At 36.4% G+C, this 20,780-nt stretch overlaps 1 protein-coding gene across 5 annotated transcripts in view; it reads left to right on the plus strand.

Annotated features, from left to right (window-relative positions):
• SCAPER (S-phase cyclin A associated protein in the ER) overlaps positions 1-20,780 on the plus strand; it is a 166,049-nt gene that overhangs the window by 40,532 nt on the left and 104,737 nt on the right. For 4 of the 5 annotated variants that reach the window (XM_055805663.1, XM_055805684.1, XM_055805671.1 and 1 more), the window contains exons 9-20: positions 1,704-1,966; positions 2,397-2,621; positions 4,201-4,371; positions 4,863-4,938; positions 5,419-5,536; positions 5,856-5,967; positions 6,426-6,566; positions 9,361-9,516; positions 12,662-12,804; positions 16,659-16,740; positions 18,037-18,189; positions 19,947-20,054. In XM_055805663.1, coding sequence (XP_055661638.1) covers positions 1,704-1,966; positions 2,397-2,621; positions 4,201-4,371; positions 4,863-4,938; positions 5,419-5,536; positions 5,856-5,967; positions 6,426-6,566; positions 9,361-9,516; positions 12,662-12,804; positions 16,659-16,740; positions 18,037-18,189; positions 19,947-20,054 — 1,748 coding nt within the window. The remainder of the gene's footprint in view (positions 1-1,703; positions 1,967-2,396; positions 2,622-4,200; positions 4,372-4,862; positions 4,939-5,418; positions 5,537-5,855; positions 5,968-6,425; positions 6,567-9,360; positions 9,517-12,661; positions 12,805-16,658; positions 16,741-18,036; positions 18,190-19,946; positions 20,055-20,780) is intronic. The other variant, XM_055805669.1, reaches the window with a different exon arrangement.

Here is a 20,780-nt window from a genome sequence, read left to right on the forward strand (position 1 = left end):
TCTATGTACTGTAAATTGCTTTTAAAATAAGCATACATATTCTGAAAGGAGGAAAAAGTCTTTTGCGCTGTCATCTCCCTCTGGGTGTGTGGACTTGCATATAGATGTTATTGACAGTCCATAAAGATGGTTCACATCTTATAACCTAACCATCATATTATATAACCAGTATTCCTGTTATATATATATATATAACATATATATAACCGGTATAACCAGTGTTCCTACTGAAAGCAGTTGGTATTTTTAGAGAAGGTAACACTTCTATATTTTTTTAAAACCACTTTATATTTTGCTTTAAAAATCAAAACTCTAGAACTGCAAGTTTTAAGCTAGTCTTTTAAGTTGGCAATGTGCAATTCATCATAATACACAGATCATTCAGTTCTCTCACCACCCTTGGGTGTTTCAAATTACATTTTTTGACAACCAAGTAGACTCATTCCTGTTCATATTTATGTTATACTTTAATGTTTGAGCTCTGATCTTCATGCCTGAGCTACAGGTCCGTCTTTGTTAGTAAAAAGCTTTAGAAATACCCAGAGAATTAATTTGGTTATACAGCTTCTGTTCTATTCTAGATTTTTTTTTTCCCCTCTGTAAAGCAGGAGATTTAGTGTTGGGGTTTTGATTCTGTATTCCTCCAGGTAAAAACAATCTCCCACACTTTTCCTTTTAGGTGAATGATCCTAAAAATAGTTTATGCCAAAAGTATATGGGAAAATTTGTGCATAGTTAGGGCTTGAGTTTTAGCAAGAACTTTTGTTCAGCAAATAGCCACATGTGAGCTTACCTTTCACACTATTCAGTTGTACCATCAAGTCTCAAAAGAATCACCTAGAGTTATTTCAAGATGGGGAGATTACATGCTGATATGAATTGCTGGCCACAAAAATGTTATATATGGAGAAGGGGGTTCACCTTGACATTCTAGAAATCTGATCACACTTAAGACCTGATACTTTAGGCAGACAGTTGTAAGTTTGAAGACTTTTCAGGTATGTACCAAGGTTAGGTATCAGAAATGTTGATCAGCAAGTTGTATTTAACAGCTATTTAGTCATCAAAGTAAATTGAAGAAAAACACTCTTTTCTCCTTCAATTTGCACTGCCACTTGCCAGTATTTTGCTATTTCTTGGAATCCAGGAAAAGATATTTTCCAAAAGCTGACACTGATTAGTGTACTTTTATTATCCGGATGAAACAAATGGTAAAAGTAAAGAAAACATTTGTGGAAGAATAGTGTGGCAAGTACTGTCCAGAACTTGCCTTACTAAGACGTGCAATTAGGTCTGTACTTGCAGAGATTAGCAGTTTCACAAAAGACCTCTAACATCATTGTTGCTGCAAAGAGCAAGTGTGGTTACTTTGTTGTGCTGAGCATCTCATGAAATAGCATCATAGGCATGAAAAACTTAAGTACATGTTGCCATTTTTCACATGGCTTTGTATGACTAGCTTAGCTTCTCCAAGTAACAGAAGTCCCAGGAATAGAATTGTTCAGTGTTTGTGAAACTGATAACATCCTTGAAGTAAAAAGCTTTTCTAAAGAATATTTAATTGATTTTTTTTTTAGTACTGATTTTTAAAAAGAAAATTTTTCTCACACAACTTGTGTAATACTGTGATAAAATAGTTGTTTATAATACTTCTATTTGTAAGTCTTCCTTTCTTAGAATGGGGTGTTTTGTTTTTTCTGTAGATCGAAAAGATGCAGAGGGCTGGGAAACAGTTCAGCGTGGAAGGCCTGTTCGATCTCGATCCACAGCTTTGGCAACAAAAACTCCTGTAGCTGCAGATTCACTCAAGTCCAAAGGCGACAGTGACAAAGAAAATGCCATGTCACCACCATCAGAGAATAAGCCTGGGAGTTTGCTCACTGACAGTGGTGCATCCAAAAGCATAGAGCTTGTGCAGAAAGGTCTTTTACATCAGTGTGAAGGTCCTCTTACTGAAAGGACTCAGGTCAGTACGATTTTGAACCATTTCCTAACCTTGCACTTTTTCTTCAGAGCATTTTTGAAAGGTAGTGGTGTCTAGAGCTTTTACTCACTAACCAGACTGGAAAAGGCTTTAAAAGTAATGGCTTTCAGTTACCTTTATGGATGCTGGCACATATAGGCAAGTTAAAAATCATGCGATGAATCATATTTTACAATGCTGTAGACAGGTTCCCTGTGTTTTCCAAAAACTCAGCATTAGGCACATCACATACATAGAAGATTTCTAGTAGAAAGGTCCAACTTTTGCAAAGTTATGAGCAACTGAAATTTCATGGAGTTACTTGCATCACTCACTGTAAGGTTGTGCCAGGTGCTTTTTTGAAACCCTTTGACTCTTGTGACTTAAAATCATTATGTTACATTGTGTTAATTTTGCAAATGCCTCTTGTTAGTTCATAGCACATGCGTCAGAAGACAATGGGACCACTGGCACACCACTGCAAGAAGATTCCTTACAAACAGTTTCTGAGACACCTCTGGTTCTCAAAAATACTGACTGTACTTCAAAAACTCTGCAGATTAATGAAGCTTCCTCACTAATTGCTGATACTACAGACCAGCATCAAACGGAAGAAGCTAAAACTGAAACTGAAATGGATCCCTCAGATATTTCAAATGTGAGTGCTGCCAGATTGGTAAGAAATCCTGTAAGATTTCTGAGTAAATAATAAACACAAGGCTTAGTTTTCTCATTCTGTGTTTATTGTTAGCCTGCTGTAGAAATTATGGAAAACTCTATAAGGTATGTACTGTAGAAAAAATAGTTTGTTGCACAGATACTTTTAGTGATAGGATTTAATTCTAGTAAAGTTTCTGAACTTAAACTAGAAGGATATAAATGTTTCATTTGGAATAAAGACATTTGTGCTCTCATTATGCTTTTACATGTGTTTGGCATAATTTTTCATTTCCTTCCACTATCAATCATTTTAAGTCACACTCATTAAATTCTTACTCCAGTTTTGCTAATTATTCAAACTGGAAACACATGGGATATCAAGATTCTGTTAGCAACAAGGGTAGACCTCTGCCTTCTAAGCTAGCTGAACTGCCCTCTTGGGTCTTCCTATATAACTAGCAATTTGGATGAATGCCATTCTTAAGCAACAAATGTGAGGTCAATATTCTGTTTTTATGTGGCTTCCCAAAAAGAATGTCCTTTCTCGTCTATAGAATTTGGCAGTTTTCAAGGTGTGTCTGCTTTACAGGGATTGTCTAAGTGGAGAATTGCAGTAATGTATGTAAAGTAAAGTATGTAAAATCCAGGTTATACTTTCAGGTTATGTTTTGGCTTGTTTTTTTTTCATAAACTAGTTTAAAAACTTGATTTGCAGAAATTTTCCTGTAAATTGCTTTCCCTTTAACGTCTTTTATAAACTGGACTCATGCTAGGTAATTTCCAAGTCAGATCTCTGTTTCTTTTTAGAACAAATTTCTAGCATCTCATACACCAACATTGCTTCAGATTCTCTATTATTAACGGTTCAGGATGCTGACGGTTTGGTGGGATCTGTGTCTCTTGTGCGCATTTTACTACTCCTGATCAGATTGCTTTGAACACTTGATTTGTGTATTGTGGCACACTGTTTCATAGCCATAGTGGAAGTGAACCAGTTAATACTGGACGTTAAAGAAGGAAAATCCATCGGTCAGCACGTTCAGACTTACATTCTTGCCTATCTATCTTGTCATTCATGTTGAAAAACAAGCATAGCCTGAGATTCCACTGGTTTAACTACAGTAAAGTTTCCAGATACAGTTCATCTGCAGATGCATTTTCATCTTTCAGTTACACTTTGCAGCATGGTTCCTTTTCTGGACATAACAGCAGGGCATGTCATTAATGTTGTAAGAGTATGCATTGCTTAGTCCCTAAGACCAGGTATTTAAAAGAATAATCGGGGAAGAACTGCCTTCATTGCTTTTAATGACAGTGTTCATGTAATACATTTTGCAATGATGTGAATGATAATTAATTTCTTAAGCATTTCATGTAGCCATTAAATGAATTGATAGTTGATAACCGTTTTAGTGGGGTTTATATTTCAATTAACTTCACAAAATACAGCAGTAAAGGAGCTACAAGTTATTAGAAGTTGAACAAAATATCATATCATTCATATTAACTATATGGAAACCACTTTCCTGTGCCTGCTACTGATTTTGGGTTTTTCTCTGGTGTGGTGTTTCCTGCAGTCTATGGCAGAAGTCCTTGCTAAGAAAGAAGAGTTAGCAGATCGCCTGGAAAAGGCAAATGAAGAAGCCATTGCTAGTGCTATTGCAGAAGAAGAGCAATTAACTAGAGAGATCGAAGCGGAGGAAAACAATGACATTAATATCGAGACTGACAATGATAGCGATTTCTCTGTGAGTGTTCTGTTTATTTTCAAGTACCCAGTTTCAAGCTGTCTCCGATGTCAGTGGACTATGAATATAGAATTTTAGTGTTCATTTTTGCATTAATGTAACCTGTTCTACTTGCAAATAAAGTAAATGGTGTCATGTAATAATTATATCATTCTGTCTAAGGTATATTTAGCAGCAGCACAATGCTGCTGAGTGGTACGGAGTCCTCTGATGCAGTGGTCATCCTGCTGCCTACATACATACTACATAAATTTTAGTGCTGTGTGCCAAACTGGGAGACCTGGGATTTGTTATTTTCATTGCTACCACACAGGAGCTAGAAGCAGAAGTCTCCATTTCTACTGTCAGAAGCAACAGGAACAGGGTCTGTCTTTGGGATGGCTAGTTCAGTTTGGAAGTATTGCTGAATATTGCTGAGCTGGCACTGCTTAGTATGTGTGTACACCTGCAAATTAGTTTGGTTTTACTGTCTAGATTGTATTAAATTTCAGGCTAGTATGGGCAATGGAAGCATATCTTTCTGCGGTATGTCTATGGATTGGAATGATGTTCTGGCAGATTATGAAGGTAAACTTTCACATATTACTGTGCTTACATTGAAATGACAGCAAAATTTAGAAGAATGCCCATTTTACTGATGGCTAGTTCAGGTTTCAGCATATTATTAATTATTCAGAATATTGCAGGATCTCCAAATACTATTACAAGTTATATTATTTTTATGTTGTTTCCTTAGAAAAGATGGATTTGTGTCTTCAAACTGTCTGTGTTTGTCTTTATTCTTCAGCTGTCTTCCCCTGTCTCTCTGTTAGAATTTTAAAATTTGTTACCCAGTTTTATCTTGGCATTACAATAGAAGTGTAATAAAATCATTAAGCATTGAAAATGCACAGGGATTAGAGATGCTTCAGCCTGTGTTTGCACCTTATGTAGGCTTAAGAGAACCCATTTGAGAGAGAACTTCAAGATGAACTAAGCCTCATTATTTGCACTTCTCCCAGCAGAGTGTTTTGCATTATTCAGAATGTGTGTTTTCTTCCTGTACAGCTCGTGAATCATGGCGCCAGAGTAATTCTTGGGGAGACAGAGTGGAAGAAGAGCCTGCACGTCCACCTGGACATGGAATACACATGCATGAGAAACTGTCGTCACCATCACGCAAAAGGTTTTAGAGTTGTTACCTGTCTCAGTTAGCCAGTGAGAACAAGCAACCCAACTCAATGGCTGTGTGAAACTGTTCATAAATCTAGTTTAATTCTGTGAAAGTGTTACAGGAATCAAACTAGGCTTGTGATACATTGTGCAGTATGTAACACTTGCAGACTAGAAGACCAGTATTTGCATTTAGGGGAAATAATTGCTCTCCAGTGGCCTGTGTGTTTTCTCTTACTGAAAAGGACATAGAAATGTTTGCAACACTGTCAGTAAATGCTGTCTAACTTGCCTTTGCTCATTTGTTGGGGTTTTTTTTTTTTAATTAAAAGAACAATAGCAGAATCAAAAAAGAAACATGAAGAGAAACAAATGAAAGCTCAACAGCTGAGAGAAAAGTTGCGTGAAGAAAAGACACTGAAGCTTCAGAAATTAATGGAGAGGGTAAGTTTTCTGTAATACAGGGGAGCTGGTCTGCTGCCTTTCAGAAAAGCTTTTTGTTTCCACATAGTCTAGAAGTGTTAAGAGATTAACATTAGGGGTGAAATGAAATTTTCCTTTGAGTCTTAGTTCACATAGTTTTCGCAGGTGACTCGTGCATCACAGACGTTAAAGAAATCATTATTTCAAATCATGAACTTATGTGAGAGTGTTGCTGACATACTGACTCAGGTTCAGGGAAGTGTGATAAACATAGAAATGTGTTGTGTATCCAACACAAATGCTAAAATTCAGCAGACTGAAGCAGTTAGCAAATCAGAGTCCTTTGGGTTAAACTCAATGCAGGCTTGTTTAGGGCATCAAAATGTTTCATTACTTTAAAGCTTGAAATAGTAGAAAATTATGAGGAAAAAGGCTGTATTTTCAGTTACTGTATTAGTGATCAATTCACTGATATATAGGAGAAAGATGTACGGAAATGGAAAGAAGAATTACTAGATCAAAGGCGCAGGATGATGGAGGAAAAATTACTCCATGCAGAATTCAAACGTGAAGTGCAGCTACAAGCAATTGTGAAAAAAGCACAGGAGGAAGAAGCTAAGGTAAGTTAACTTTGTTTTAAAGGGGAGGTATTTAATAGTTGTATATGTTTTGTATCTCAAAGTGCTCATGAGTAGGTTGTAAAGGATTTTGCAAGTTAGATACGAACATGTGTGAACAGTGAACTGGATAAATGCCAGTCTCTAAACCGGACAGTTTTTCTCTGATATGAATTTAAAATTAATTACCTGTTACTAGATATCATGGTGTGTTGGACTGAAAGAAAAGGTGGGTTGAAATTTTGAGCTGATAGTTGTTTTGCTGCTTTTGTTCCTCACACAGGGTATGGCAACATTTTTGATATTAACTAGTCCTTCTGGAAGGAGTAGATTATCTGATTATTAATTCTGTTTTCTAACATGTGGAATGAGAAGTGCGGAGAGCTCGTTGCCCTTCTTTGTTACACATCCATTCTAGATCCAGCATTCTGTGTCCTGAAGCAATAGTTGTTGCTGTGTTTTGTACCCCTCATATTATTAAACACTTAGAAACAAACAGAAACCCATAATTAGCACGTGGCAGTTATTCTAAAGTAAGTATTTTTTTCAATGCTTTTCTGACTTTAGTAAGCAGTTTTGTAAGATGAGCACTTGAGGAACACTCTTGGGTTTACCTTATTCGTATTACTTTGATAAACATTGTCATGGTCTAACCCCAGCCAGCAACTAAACACCACACAGCCATCACTCACTCTCCGCCAGCACTGGTGGGACGGGAGAGAACTGGAAGTGCAAAAGTGAGAAAACTCGGGGGCTGAGGTAAAAACAGTTTAATAATTGGAGACAAAGAAAATTGTGAGGAAAAGGCAAATAACAGGGAGAGAGAAATAAAACCCCAGACAGACAAGAGGTGCAAATGAAAACAGTTGCTCGCCACCACCTGACCGATGCCCAGCCAGTCCCTCAGCAACGCCGCCCCCCCCCCCCCAACCTCCCCCTCGTATTACTGCTGAGCACGACATCGTACAGTGTGGCACAGCCCTTGGGCCAGCTGGGGTCAGCGTCCCGGCCGTGTCCCCTCCCGGCCCCCTGTGCACCCCCTACCTGCTGGCTGCTGGGGCGGGACGAGGAGCAGAAAAGGCCTTGGCGCTGTGTAAGCGCTGCTCAGCTGTAGCTAAAACATCCTGTGTTATCAGCACTGTTTTCAGCATAAATCCAGAACAGCCCATACTAGCTACTGTGAAGAAAATCAACTCTTATCTCAGCCAAAACCACCACAACAGGAATGAAGTATTTTAAAGACTGTTTTTTCCAGGTAAAGAAAGATACATGCAGTTCCTTAAAACTAAAATGTTACAGTATATAATGAGCATGTATCCCAGCTGTGATTGATGCAGCTGTTCATCCATATTTAAGACAAGTACAAAAAAACTGATTTCGTTTTTTTACTTAGTTGCTGTTTCTGCCTTTTGGATTAAAACTAGATTACCTAATTCACTCTAGCATACCTTCATTATTATTTCATTACACTGTTGTCACTTCTATAATCGTATTAACTAAATCACACTTGTCGTCATTCCCCAGCCAAGCAGATGTTTCCAGTATTGTGTGTGTTTAAATGTGTAAGATCTGCTGCCTCTTGAGGTTCTTGTGTTCTGGAAATAAAGGTTAATAGGGCCAGAAGGCTTTAGAGAAATAGCTGATGAGTAGTATAGCTGAAGATCATGGTAGCTGTTGCTGCCCAGCTGGTGATCTAAATTCCCAGTGCTTACTAGTTCACTGAAAATTCTGTAAATGGATTCCAGTCAGTAAACAAAGCAATAAATACTGTCCTACCACCTTTTATGTGACTTGTTGTTGTCCGTCTGTGTATATTCTCTTTACTCATTTCTTTTGTGAATTCAGACAGAGCAAGAGCTTTGAGTACAGCAAAAGAATTTCTATTTCAGTCATAGGTTTTGAGTGGTTTATAGCTGATAAATTTTTATGATTTTCATCAGTAACTTTAGTTCTAAAATTTTGGTTTTATTAAATCAATGTGAAGAGTTTAATTTTCCCATCCAGGTAAGTTTCTAAAGCATATGCATTTAAAAGCCTAAAGATGACAAGAACTGTGTTCAGCAGCATCATAGTGAGGACAAAATAACGATTACCTTCCTGAACCTAGTAGTAGCATATTGTTTGGTATTTTTAGTATACACATTGAGGTACTTTTAAGACAGCCTTTTCATGGTATTTTCTTTTTTTATTATTATTGTGTAATGCACTGTCCAGTGGTTGAAAAAAATAGTATGTATGTTTGTGAAATAGGCTATAATGATAAGAAATATTAAGACAGTGAGCTTGTTCATTTTTCGGTAAGCACCCATATATTTAAAGTTGGATCAAAGGACCTGTTTGGATTCTACTAGCACTTAGTATTTTATTGCTTTATCCAGCTGAGTCTTGGCATTCCACTTCTGGTGAATGAGAGAATAGATTAATTAAGTCTCATTGCTGAGAAGACTTGAGATTTTCCTGGTTATTTACCCAGAGTTTCTTGGTTTTCTGATACAGTTAAATTCTTGTTTTTATATTCCATGGGCTATCCTTTTTGGAAAAAACCACACCAAACAAACCAAAACAAACCCCAAGAAAAACCCCAAACAAAACACAAACAAAACAAACAAAACAAAACAAACAGAAAAACGCAACAACCAAAGCCTTACTTGCAACATGGTAGTTTTCCAACCGATTCTGGAGAAGCGTCACATCAGTTTAATTACCAAATGGATAATTACAAATGGATGGAATTCCCCAAGAATGAAACTGATTGCAGCTTCTCATATCTGTTCTCACACTTGCTCATTATTTGCAGGTAAATGAAATTGCATTTATAAACACCTTAGAAGCTCAGAACAAACGTCATGATGTATTGAATAAACTAAAAGAATATGAACAACGCTTAAATGAATTACAAGAAGAGCGTCAACGAAGACAAGAGGAGAAACAAGCACGTGATGAAGCAGTTCAGGTATAATGCATCTGTAGTTGCAGGGAGACAATGAAATATATATTTGTTTTTCATTTTTGCCATCTTTGTTGCTTTCTTGCCTCCTTTGTTCAACTTCAGAAAAGTATGATTATAATGTTTCAGTAGTAAGAAAGAGAAAGGTACACCTTAAAACCTCTATAGCAGAGGTATTATAGCTGTTGGGTAGATGATTTATGCATGTCTTAAGCTTAAAAAAATTCTTACGTTTTGGTAACACTTAAAACTTTGAGAGAGGAAATGGAAAAATATTCCTTATCATATAACTACTGTCATAATTACAATGCTTTTCACAGGATCTGTGAAAACCACAATGCAAATGTATTTGTGTTCCTGGAATCCTGGTGTGAGTTGGCTGGGGTTGTTGGATTTTTTTGTTTCTTTTTTTTTTTTAATACAGCATTCCAATACTAAGGTTTTCCAGCCCATGCATCCACTTTTTTGGCACTGTTCTCTATGTTAGAATTTAAAACATAAGTTTTCTTTTGATGTAAACACAGCCTGTTTCTCTATACATAACCTCAGATCACCACAAAGGCAGGTCACCTGTGAATCCAGCTTGTGCCAGAACTTAGAATCACCTGCTACTGTTTGGCACTGCCTCCTTGTTGAAAAATGGGGCATGTTATTGAAGTGGCTCAGAAGCCATTTTTGAGACAGAAGGTACTCCAAAAGTGCCGGATAATACTCTTCTTGAGAGAATATATTGTTAAAAGTTACCGGATTTCCAAGGGTTGATTGTGTTATCAGTGAGAAGTACCCTTCCACGTAGTTTGTGAAAAACCTGATCTCAGTGATCCTGTTTTTTGTAGTTATTCATACTCCCTTATTCTCGAATGCAGTTTTCCTGGAGTCCCTTTTTGGTATTTTGGGTTTTTTTGACTCTTTCGTGTCTTTGCCTTTTTTTTAGTCCTTTCCTGGGTTGTGTAGGCATTAGGGAATTTTTAAGCTGGTAGCTGAACTAGAACAAATGCTGCAGACAGGCTTTCAGAGCTAAATCCCACTTAGGACCACGCTGTTCTCTCCGTATCCTTTCTGCCAGACAAAGGATCAAGCTGATGCTTCCTGCTATGCTTTTTCAAGGCCCAAGTTGCTTAACAGTTGAGCAAAGCCTTATATTTTGAGGTATGATGTAGCTTCCCTGACCGTCCTCTATGGAACTATGTGTATTGACCTCTCAAGGAAACTTCCTGCATTGTTGTGGAGTTGGCCCCACTCCTGTATAAAAACTTTTAACAGTTAGTATAACCACGAACAAATAATTCCACTTAAGTGAACTGCAGTGAATGATGCGAGTTCAGGCCTATAAATAGGAATTTAACTTCATGCAAAACCTCCTAAACCACTGGGAGAACACACCTCTAAACATAATTACTTTATATTTACTGTAACAGTGATGGACTTCATGGAATTGCATAATTTAAAGTCACAAAGTTTCTAAAACTGGTATAAAATTTCAGTATCTACTGGGGTGCTTCTGTTTATCTAACTGAGCAATGTCTTTCTTGACCTCAAGTATTTCTCATATCCATTCAGTAAAGTCTACTTGCTTCTCCCTGACACTAAACTCTGCAGATTCACCTTTAAACTTTTCCTTCCATCAAGCTTATTTTAACTTTTAATTACAGAATCTACTAAAGTTTTTAATTTTTTTAGCTTTTACTTGCTTTTCCATTTAGTAGCACTGGTACCTTATCCAAAATCTGCAAGCTATACTGGTACATCTTCAAATGCAGCCTTATAGGTCTTTGTAAGGAATGTCCAGGAGAACTAATATTTTTTTATGATCCACTGGGTGTATTCTGTAAAACAGTTTGTATTCTTGGTAATTTTATAGTACAGTTGTACTAAAGCATGCCATATCTTGTCTTACTTATTTTATTAAGAAGGAAATTAATGAATTTGTGCAATGTTATTACTGAAACATTATGCAGGAAAGAATATGGTTACTGTAAAAGCCACAGTTTTGATTATCCATTACCAAGCTATGTCGCCTGTGAAGGTGAAGACAGTGAAGTTAACATCACATTTGCTTATATAAAATGCTGTGCGTGAAACAAAAAGTTCACTTATTTTTGTAGTTCTTCATTGCTTGAATAAAGCGTAAAGGGTAATGTTTTCAGCTTTTCATATGTCTACATTTAACTGTGTAAAAATGTTCATAATTCCAGGAAGTTTTCGGTTGTGCTAATGGAATCTCATACAATCTCCTGAAAGGAAGATAATTTATTTGCTAGTGTAGTGATGTGTGTTTACAGTGTTGGAGTTTGTGGCAAGGATGTTATATGTAATTTTATATACATATGTCTTGAGATATAATTATATATAACATATATATTTACATATTGTATATTTTAAAATTTATTTAAATATCTGTTTTTCATTTAATCTGTCATACAAAACAGACTAATTTTTCAGTAAAATTAGTTGAAGAACCCATTAAAATCTAGTTCTCCCCAGACTTTAAACCAAATAACACTTTTCCTCTTAGTAAAACTCACTGACTTAATGTTCACTCATAAATGTCTTATATTTAAATTTGAGGTTTCAAACATGATCTGTTTTTACATTTGTTGCTGGTAGAAGTATAGCCACTTTGTCAGAAAGGTTTACAATACCACATATAGTTTCTTAATCAGAGACCAGTAAAAATTTAATATTGAGAGAGAAATCACATAATCAGTGAGAGCACAAAAAATAATTGTCAGAATCAATTTTGTTTTATAATATCATTCAGTTTCAGAGTCATAATTTAAATACTAATATTCCATGGGAGCATATGTTATTTCTACATTACCTGTATCCTGTAGGATGTTAAACTTTTTTCAAATGCTGTCATTATTGAACAAGTTTTATAAGCTTTCATAGTGGATAGACTTTTCTCAGAAAGAACAAAATATATGGCTGGTTAATATTTAGCTTAGTTCATACAACCGTGCTTTCAATGTATGTTCAAGCTTCTGAATATACTTATATTTGCATAATATTCCTCTAATAAAATTGCAGTTCTCACTCCATCATGAAAGTAAGGTAAAATTCTATAAGCAGATGTTAAAAACCAATTTCTGTTAATTCCTTTTTGGTTTTGCCCTAAAAGAAAAGTTAGAATTTATTTCTCTATGACTAGGAGCGCAAAAGAGCCCTAGAAGCAGAACGGCAAGCCCGAGTTGAGGAGCTGCTGATGAAGAGGAAAGAACAAGAAGCACGAATTGAACAGCAGAGGCAAGAGAAAGAAAAAGCACGAGAAGATGCAGCACGGGAGAGGGCCAGGTAACTGCGGTAATTTTGTACTTCCCTACCCTTTTCAGCAAACTGCAGCTTCTCTATGACAATAGTACCTTCTTAACTCTTCAGGCTTAGTATTTTAAAAAGTAACATTAGATGATATTCCTGATGAATGGTTTGAAAGAAAGTCAGGTGAGTAGTCATAAATTCTGTAATAGATTTTTGTATTCCTTAGATACATGCACAATATAACATGCAAGGATATATTTTATTATATTAATCTTAGTTTTATTGCTTACAAGATCTTTTAATAATTTTCCTTTTTCATATTTTAGCTTAGTTTCCAAAGGAAGCAAGATTAATGTCACCGTGTTCCCCATATCCTCCACTCTCCAGTAACTTTTGTACTTACTGGCATCAATTTGATTTCACCTTTTTGTAGACACCAGAGATTACATTTGCGAAGTGCAAAGCTGGGAAACCAGGCTTCATTAATTCTACTGCCTGTTAACTACTTGGTTTCATTTTGCCCATAATCAAGTTTGTAAAGGTTTTTCATATGGGCTTTTCTCTCTCTTTGTTTTGAGCAAAACATGAGGTACAGAGAGGATGACTGTTGGGTGGCATTGCAGCATGTGAGAAGGGTTTACTTTGAAGTCTGATTCAGGAAAACTGCTTTCTGCTTGTTGTTTAATTTGCCAAATTCTATTTGTATTCATCTCCTGTTATTCCCTTTCCCTACAGTTCCACTGCCACAAGCATAGCATAAAACCTAAATAGAAGTTACGTTTTTCCTATGACAAGAAGCGTTCGCTAGTGGTTCTTCAAACATTTTTATTGTCTCAGCTTTTCTTCAAAATTGTCTTGAAGAGTTTTTTTTTGGGGGGGGGTTCCCCTCCAAGTAAAATATTCAGAAATTTATTGCTCACTTTCTTTCATCTTCCAAAGGCATGAGTAATCCTAGCTTGACATCATAAAGATATTCAACTCTCAAGTAGATATTTAATGAATTGTGGATTGGATCTGTGGCCTTGCCCAGAACTTCAAGGACTGGACCTTTCCCCAATACATTGAGCCAGAGTCACAATGAGATAGGAGTTGGAAGGGATCCTTCAGTATCTTATTCTCATTCACAGACATTTGAGGGAGATTAGGACTGACAGGGAGAATTTTGGTTATGAACTTTAGGGAAGATAAGACACTGCATGTGTAAGGCTTCTATGTTTCTCTGAAATTTGAGGAAACCCTCACAGTAAGCAAATGGGAAATAATTGTCCCGTTGAAACCTTTGCCTTCTCAGGTCTTCTACAGTTAGAACTTGTCTAAAGGCTCAAGGCTTGTAGTTCTTGGCTCTTTGTTTAATAAATTTTAAATCTGCCACTTTACTTTGTTGCATCCCATTTATTTCAGTATGACATGAAGAACGGCAGTTTCCATTTGCCTTTGTTAGTACAGTGCTTCAGTTTTCAGATGCTTTGTACTTGATACTGCAGTACCTTACTTAATTTGTTTTCCTTTGCAGATGCTGATGATACAAGAGAGTTGTTTTCTTTCTTTTTTTTTTTTTTGTAATTTTGGGAAAGAGTAGGAGAGAATGTATGTGTGGTGCCCTACAATCCGGTGATTATGTTATGTCAGAATGGCTTCAGGGTCATTTTGTTTTATTAATAACAGTTCTGAGGTTTCTCTAACATAGTAGGTTTAGAGGAGGATTCAAGGTGTCCTGATTTGGAAGTTACGGGAGAGGTGAGATTGACAGGAAGGTGGCTGTAAACGTCCCTTCCATGTTCTGGTGGAACCTTGGGGTATCATTTGATGTTTTGTTTTGCTGGGCTTTTTTTCCTACTTGCTAGGGTTTGATGCTTATCCTGAAGATTTAATACTTGCTGGAATGAGTACTTTCTGGAGTATCTGCTTAAAGCTTCTTCATTGTAAGGTTTACCATGTGCATCTGGTGGTGATTAAAGCATCTGTATGAAAGGAATAGTGTACTTAAAACTGACTTCAAAAGCCCTTCTGCCCTTACATACATAAATGTGATTCCATTAAGGTTTTAGATGTAATTTCAGAGTGTTTTATATTCCAGAGTGTTTAAATCCATAATATGGAAAATTTTATTCTTGTCAATAGGAATCATAAAACTGTGTAATATAACCAAATCGTGCAAAAAGCATGCTTTTCAGAAGGGCTTGTACAGGAGTAATGTTGATGCTCTATAAATTTAAACTTCAGCATTTTGTTTCAACTATTATTAGTCCAGAGTATGCAGTGATAGCAGTTTGTCATAGTTTCTAGGTTTAAACAAATATTTAAACACACATATTGAAAGAAATAACTAAAATAAGCTTTGGGTCATGTGTTATTTGTGATTTGTTTCAGCTCATGTGTGAGTCAGGAATGCTTTAAAATGGAAACAAAGACTGTAGTTCAGCCTTTATATACCTCTGGGGAGATAGCACATAAACTACCTAATGCTTCTCATCCGTCGTCTCTTCCTCACACCCCTCCTCCCCATGGTGATTGGAAGAACTCACTTATACTTTCTGAAAGAACAATTGTGTGTAGCGTTTATTGTTAGACTTGTTTCCTCCCTGTCGTCTTTTCTATCTGCTTTTATATTTTCTGTGGCTTTTTGTTTTGAAGTGTTACTTTATCTGAGCCTTTTACTTTTACTGAAATGACAGGTTTTTTCTATGAGTTTTCTGTTTAGAAAAGAAAAAAAGAGAAGTCCACACAAAACAAAAACCACTGCAGTCTGGTTAATGTTCTTTATGTTATTCTTTCTAGTTTTGTCACTCAAACTACTTTATTTTTAGAATGCTTTTTGAAGAGATGGCTAATGGCTTTGAATGCCTTATTCTTTGTTCAGTTTTACCTCTCTGGCCCTTCACAGCTGCCAGAGTTTTAGGAGAAGTGTTTCTCTCCCATCCCATTTCTTTTGTACAAACAGCATGAGTAGCTGACTTTCTTCCTTTTTAAGGTTTAATAGCTTTTGTGGCTTACTGATCACCAGTAAGTTGTTCTTGTTTAAACCGTTATCTGCAGGTTTCTGCTTAATAGTTTTAGTAACAGATTAAGTTGTACCTCTTGTCCTTTTCTCAGACAGAAAAAAAGAAATCTTAATCTCTTCAAGGATTGCTTAGAGGATTCACAGTCTCTTACTGACATCTGCATGCATGACAGCTGTGCTTTGGCACTTTGCTGGGGAGGGGAAGGAGGGTTGCTAAAAGCAAAGAGGACAACTGAAGTTTGAGACGATTCAGTTTTTGGAAGAGAGATACAGGGTAGACAGGGTCAGTGAGCAAAATAGGTCCTGACTGCAGTTACATGCAGGAGATGACAGTAAGATAAGTGCCTGATCTTTTGCTATCCTTTAGTGTCTTGATTATTTAGAATTGCAATATTCTAAAGCGTCAGTTCATCACTCATGACTGTATAATTTAGGGTTGGTCAAAGTGTTATCTGTAAGTGTATATAGTCAAACTTCCACTAATCATCATTTTTACAAAAGAGACCTCCCTCATTGCTTTATGTTTTTTCTTTGATTTGCCATTGTACTCCTCCCCTTTGGTTCCCTGACTATAGCTATTGGCTGAAGAATGCTAATGGTGGCAGGGTATCACATTCATCACTATTTTGTGGCATTCTGTTGACTATCATTGCTCTGATTTGGACTGAGGTGCGATCCAGGTTCTGCTACAGAAGTTCAAGAGTCTGCCTTTATCGAAGCATCTGTATTCTCTGATAACTAAGTTGCTTTTTGTTGTCTTTGTTTTTTGCTGAGCCATCTTCAGCTTCGTTTTTGGGGTGCTCGTTCTCCATTTCAAGCATAAATTAGTCATATTATGCATGCTTTACGTTACTACAAGTTTTTCCTGTATTTATTACCTTTTGGATAGAGATCGAGAAGAGAGGTTGGCAGCTCTTACTGCAGCTCAACAAGAAGCCATGGAAGAACTACAGAAGAAGATTCAACTGAAGGTATAGAAGGATACTTTAGTTGAAAAATACATCAACAATAAACAATTTCTGCAAAATTACTTTATGTATGTATGTTTTATTTGATGAAGATGTTATGGTGCGCTGTACAGTGTCCCGAATTTCGTAACTTTTACAAGAGATTTTAGACTTTTGCATTAAGAAGAGGACCTTGCTGTATAATGTATACTCTGTAGCTGGAAAAAACAGGACTGAGCTCTATGGAATTCATTAATTTCAGAGCTCTGAACATGATAACAAGTGAACCTGTACTTTCCAAGAGAAGTCAAAGTAATTTTAAATTAAATCATGAGGAAAATCAATACATAAAAACTCTCATGCCATTTAGTGGAGAGTTCACCAATGGTCACACAGGTGCTGTCTAAAGGTATTGAAACTGATGCTGTCAAGTGTGGCATGCTATTTCCTTTTGTTTCATGAATGGCTCCAGTTATTTCATAAAATAGACATAAGGACTGAGCCCCTTGTAGTTCCCCTGTCCAGCTGAATTGGGTGTCCGGTGGAGAACCGAGGTATCAAAAGTTTTGAAGAGATATCCACTATTTTTCAAGAGATGTAAAGACTTCTAAAGTGATAAACTATATTTTGAAGGCTCTGAGATGGAACTATATATTAAAGTTTCAGTTAATGGTAAATCATTTAAGTACTTATTCTAGAATGGTTTATGTATGTACAAGTAACTTCATTTCAGTATTATTCTTTGCTCTGATCCCAGTCTTTAGCACCATAGCTACATTTACTTATACTGTAAAATGCAGTTTTGCTATTAAATACCGGTTCATACCCCAGCCTCTGATTTTAAATAATAGTTGAGAGTTTGTTCCATTGACATGAAGGTTAGTTGTGAAAACCCTCTGAAAGAATCCAGTGAACTATGCCTGCTACTGTGGATAAATAACAAGTAATTTATTTTACTTGTAATTTGTACTTCGTGATTTCATGTGAAAACAGCACTACGTAAGTTACATATTTGTAGAATTGAAAGTTGAACTTGTATTCTGTGCTAGTGTTTCATTAAGAACAAAACCAGAACTGAAATGTTAAATGTAACAAAGATTTACGGAAGGATTTGCAGCAGATTATTAGTTGATAATAACCTATAAAACAAAAAAAGAAATTGATTTCTGCTGGCTTTTAATGCCTTTCAGAAATAAAAACTAGTTTCTATTTAACAGAAGTTCATCCTAACTGTACAATATTTGGTAATTCTTTGCACAGTTTAATCCCATTTGCTATAATTCACCATGTTTTTTCTTTGTTGCTTTATTTTCCATTCAGCATGATGAAAGTATTAGAAGGCACATGGAACAAATTGAACAAAGAAAAGAGAAAGCAGCTGAATTAAGTAGTGGAAGACATGCTAATACTGATTATGCACCAAAACTTACACCATATGAACGAAAAAAACAGTGCTCATTATGCAATGTAATGGTAAGTTGGATCTCTGTCCATACTGAATACTGTCGGAATTGCAAGGCCACCCTAAGCCTTGAAGCTACAAATGTTGCTTTATTCACAGATGGGAGTACTTAAATTTACTGTGTCCCTGCTCTGCTCTCGTAAAGTACAACTTATTTTGGATTCTTCTGTCTATAAATCAGGTGGTTTAGGGGAGATCTGAAAGAACTATAGAGTTTTAGTAGAATGAAAAGTGTGGACAGTACTCATTTATTAGCTGTCCCGTATAAGAAAAGCAAGAATTTGGGAGCATCAGGTGAAGGTAGTTAAAAGCTAGATTTAATGCAAAGTAAAGAATGTGGTTCTTTACACAGCAGGTAGCTGAGTTGTTCCTGTGGATATTTGAATTTAATATGAGTTCAGGGAATGATTGGACAAATTTCATTGGACTGAATTTCACTGAAAGTTACTAGATACAGATAAACCACATCAAGCTTAAGTAGTTCTTGAACTGTGGTTGGAGGCTTAAAGTGTTCAGGGGGAGTGTTGTGGTTTAACCCCAGCTGGCAACTAGTACCATGCAGCTGCTTGCTTGTGCTGCCTCCTGATGGGTAGGAGATTCAGGGGAAAAAAGTGAAGCTCACAGGTTGAGGTAAGAACAATTTTTAATAGTTAAAATAAGTTTATATATAATAATTGTAATGAGAAGGAGGGAAAAAAGGAGAGAGCTAAAATCCAAAAGGGGAAAAAAAGCAAGTCATGCATGGTACAGTTGCTCACCACCTGCCGACCGATGCCCAACCAGTCCCCCAGCAGTGACTGGCAAACCCCAGCCAATTCCTTCAAGTTTCTATGCTCAGTATGACATCCCATGGTATGGAATGGCCCCTTGGCTAGTTCAGGTCAGCTGTCCTGGCTGTGTCCCCTCCCAGTTTCTTGTGCCCCTCCAGCCCTCTGACTTGGTATAAACATCACTTAGCAACAACTGAAAACATCAGTGTGTTATCAACAGTATTTTCACACTAAATCCAAAACACAGCATTCTGCCAGCTACTAAGAAGAAAATTAATTCTATTCCAGCCAAAGCCAGGACAGGGAGAATCAGTGTTCGTTTTGTCTCCTCTTCTGCTTCTCCTTTAGGTATCACTTTTTGGTCACTGTTGGAAGCCAGGTACTTTGCTAGGCAGATCTGCGATCTCAACAGGGTATCTCTTCTCGTATCCACCGATCCCTGTGTCTCAGGAATGGTGGAGGAGAGGAAGCCATACAGTCACTGAGTAGGAAGTGAGCAAGGAGATCTGTTCTGGTTGATAACTGTTTTTACTGATTTGCAAAAAGTGTGCATTACTGAATAAAGCCTTATATCCTACACAGCACTATTTCTCTAAATTACTTGGTTTAATGAGATTGCACAGGATCACTTCAGGCAGTGCTGGAACAGAAACTCAGGTTCAGCAGACTGGAGTCTTGTATTTTCACTGATCATACATTTCAGAATGAAAGTTCAATATATGAAGTTAGATTGAAGTGAAAGTGAGATGAGAAACCAAGATTATTTTTTTTCTTTCTTAGTATACTGCTGGCTAGAAAATCATTGTGTAATTTACTCTTAAGTCCTGCATCAAAGATATTTATGTAAATTAGGTTAAAGAATAAAGTACTGTGCTTGAAATTCTGAACATACTCTTGATAAATTGACATATAATGTATTGTATTTAAAATACTGTTATTTTTAGGTTATGGAATTACCAAGGGAAAAAAAATGTACTATTAAATCATTGTCATTGCAGATTTCATCAGAAGTATACCTTTTTAGTCACATTAAAGGGAAAAAGCACCAACAGGCTGTGAGAGAAAACAGTAGTATACAAGGGCGAGAGCTTTCAGATGAAGAAGTGGTAAGTTTTTGTAACCATTTTTTTATTTCTAGTTTTAAATGCCATACAGCTGAGTAGCCTAAGAAAGTCTTTAAAATTCCTGTAAAGGAATTGAACGAGAATATTTGTATTAGCATGGGAATAATAGTGCCTTTTGAATATAGACTGTCGATGAAAAGCAATGAAAGAAACAGCGGATTCAAATACTTCAGGCAATTGCCAGTTGAAATACATGGTGTATAAAAAATACAAAAAGTGACTAATTGCTTTTCTGTTAATCCAAAGGTGCTTTTCATCTCACTATATTTTTCCTTTCATCATAAAAATCTGATGTGCTGCAGGTGTCTGCATCTTGCCTAACCTTTTTTTTTTGTTCCTTCCTGCTGCTTAAAATATCTTAGTCCTCTTTTAGTTATCAGATATGCTGTCGTATGCATCAAGATCAATAATGCTGAAAATCATAGTGCTAAACTACTTTAAAAATTTAGGATTGGAAATGCTTTGCAAATATTGGGATTTCTAGAAAGAACAATAATTAGTTTTTCAGTAGCTTCTTTAGAAGAGTTGGCATTTAGGGTGATTCTTAGGAAGCCCTGAGGAGATTTTATACTAAACCAAGAAACTACTGTTTTGAAGAAAAGACTTCTGAACGGTTGTCTGATTTAATTTCTTGCTGCTGCTGCCTGAATTGAACTACAGTATTAAGTCAAGCCTTTTTCTATGAGACAAATTGTATTGTAACAGTCA

Source organism: Falco peregrinus, chromosome 1 (genome assembly GCF_023634155.1).
Source record: "Falco peregrinus isolate bFalPer1 chromosome 1, bFalPer1.pri, whole genome shotgun sequence".
Classification (NCBI taxonomy): Eukaryota; Metazoa; Chordata; class Aves; order Falconiformes; family Falconidae; genus Falco; species Falco peregrinus.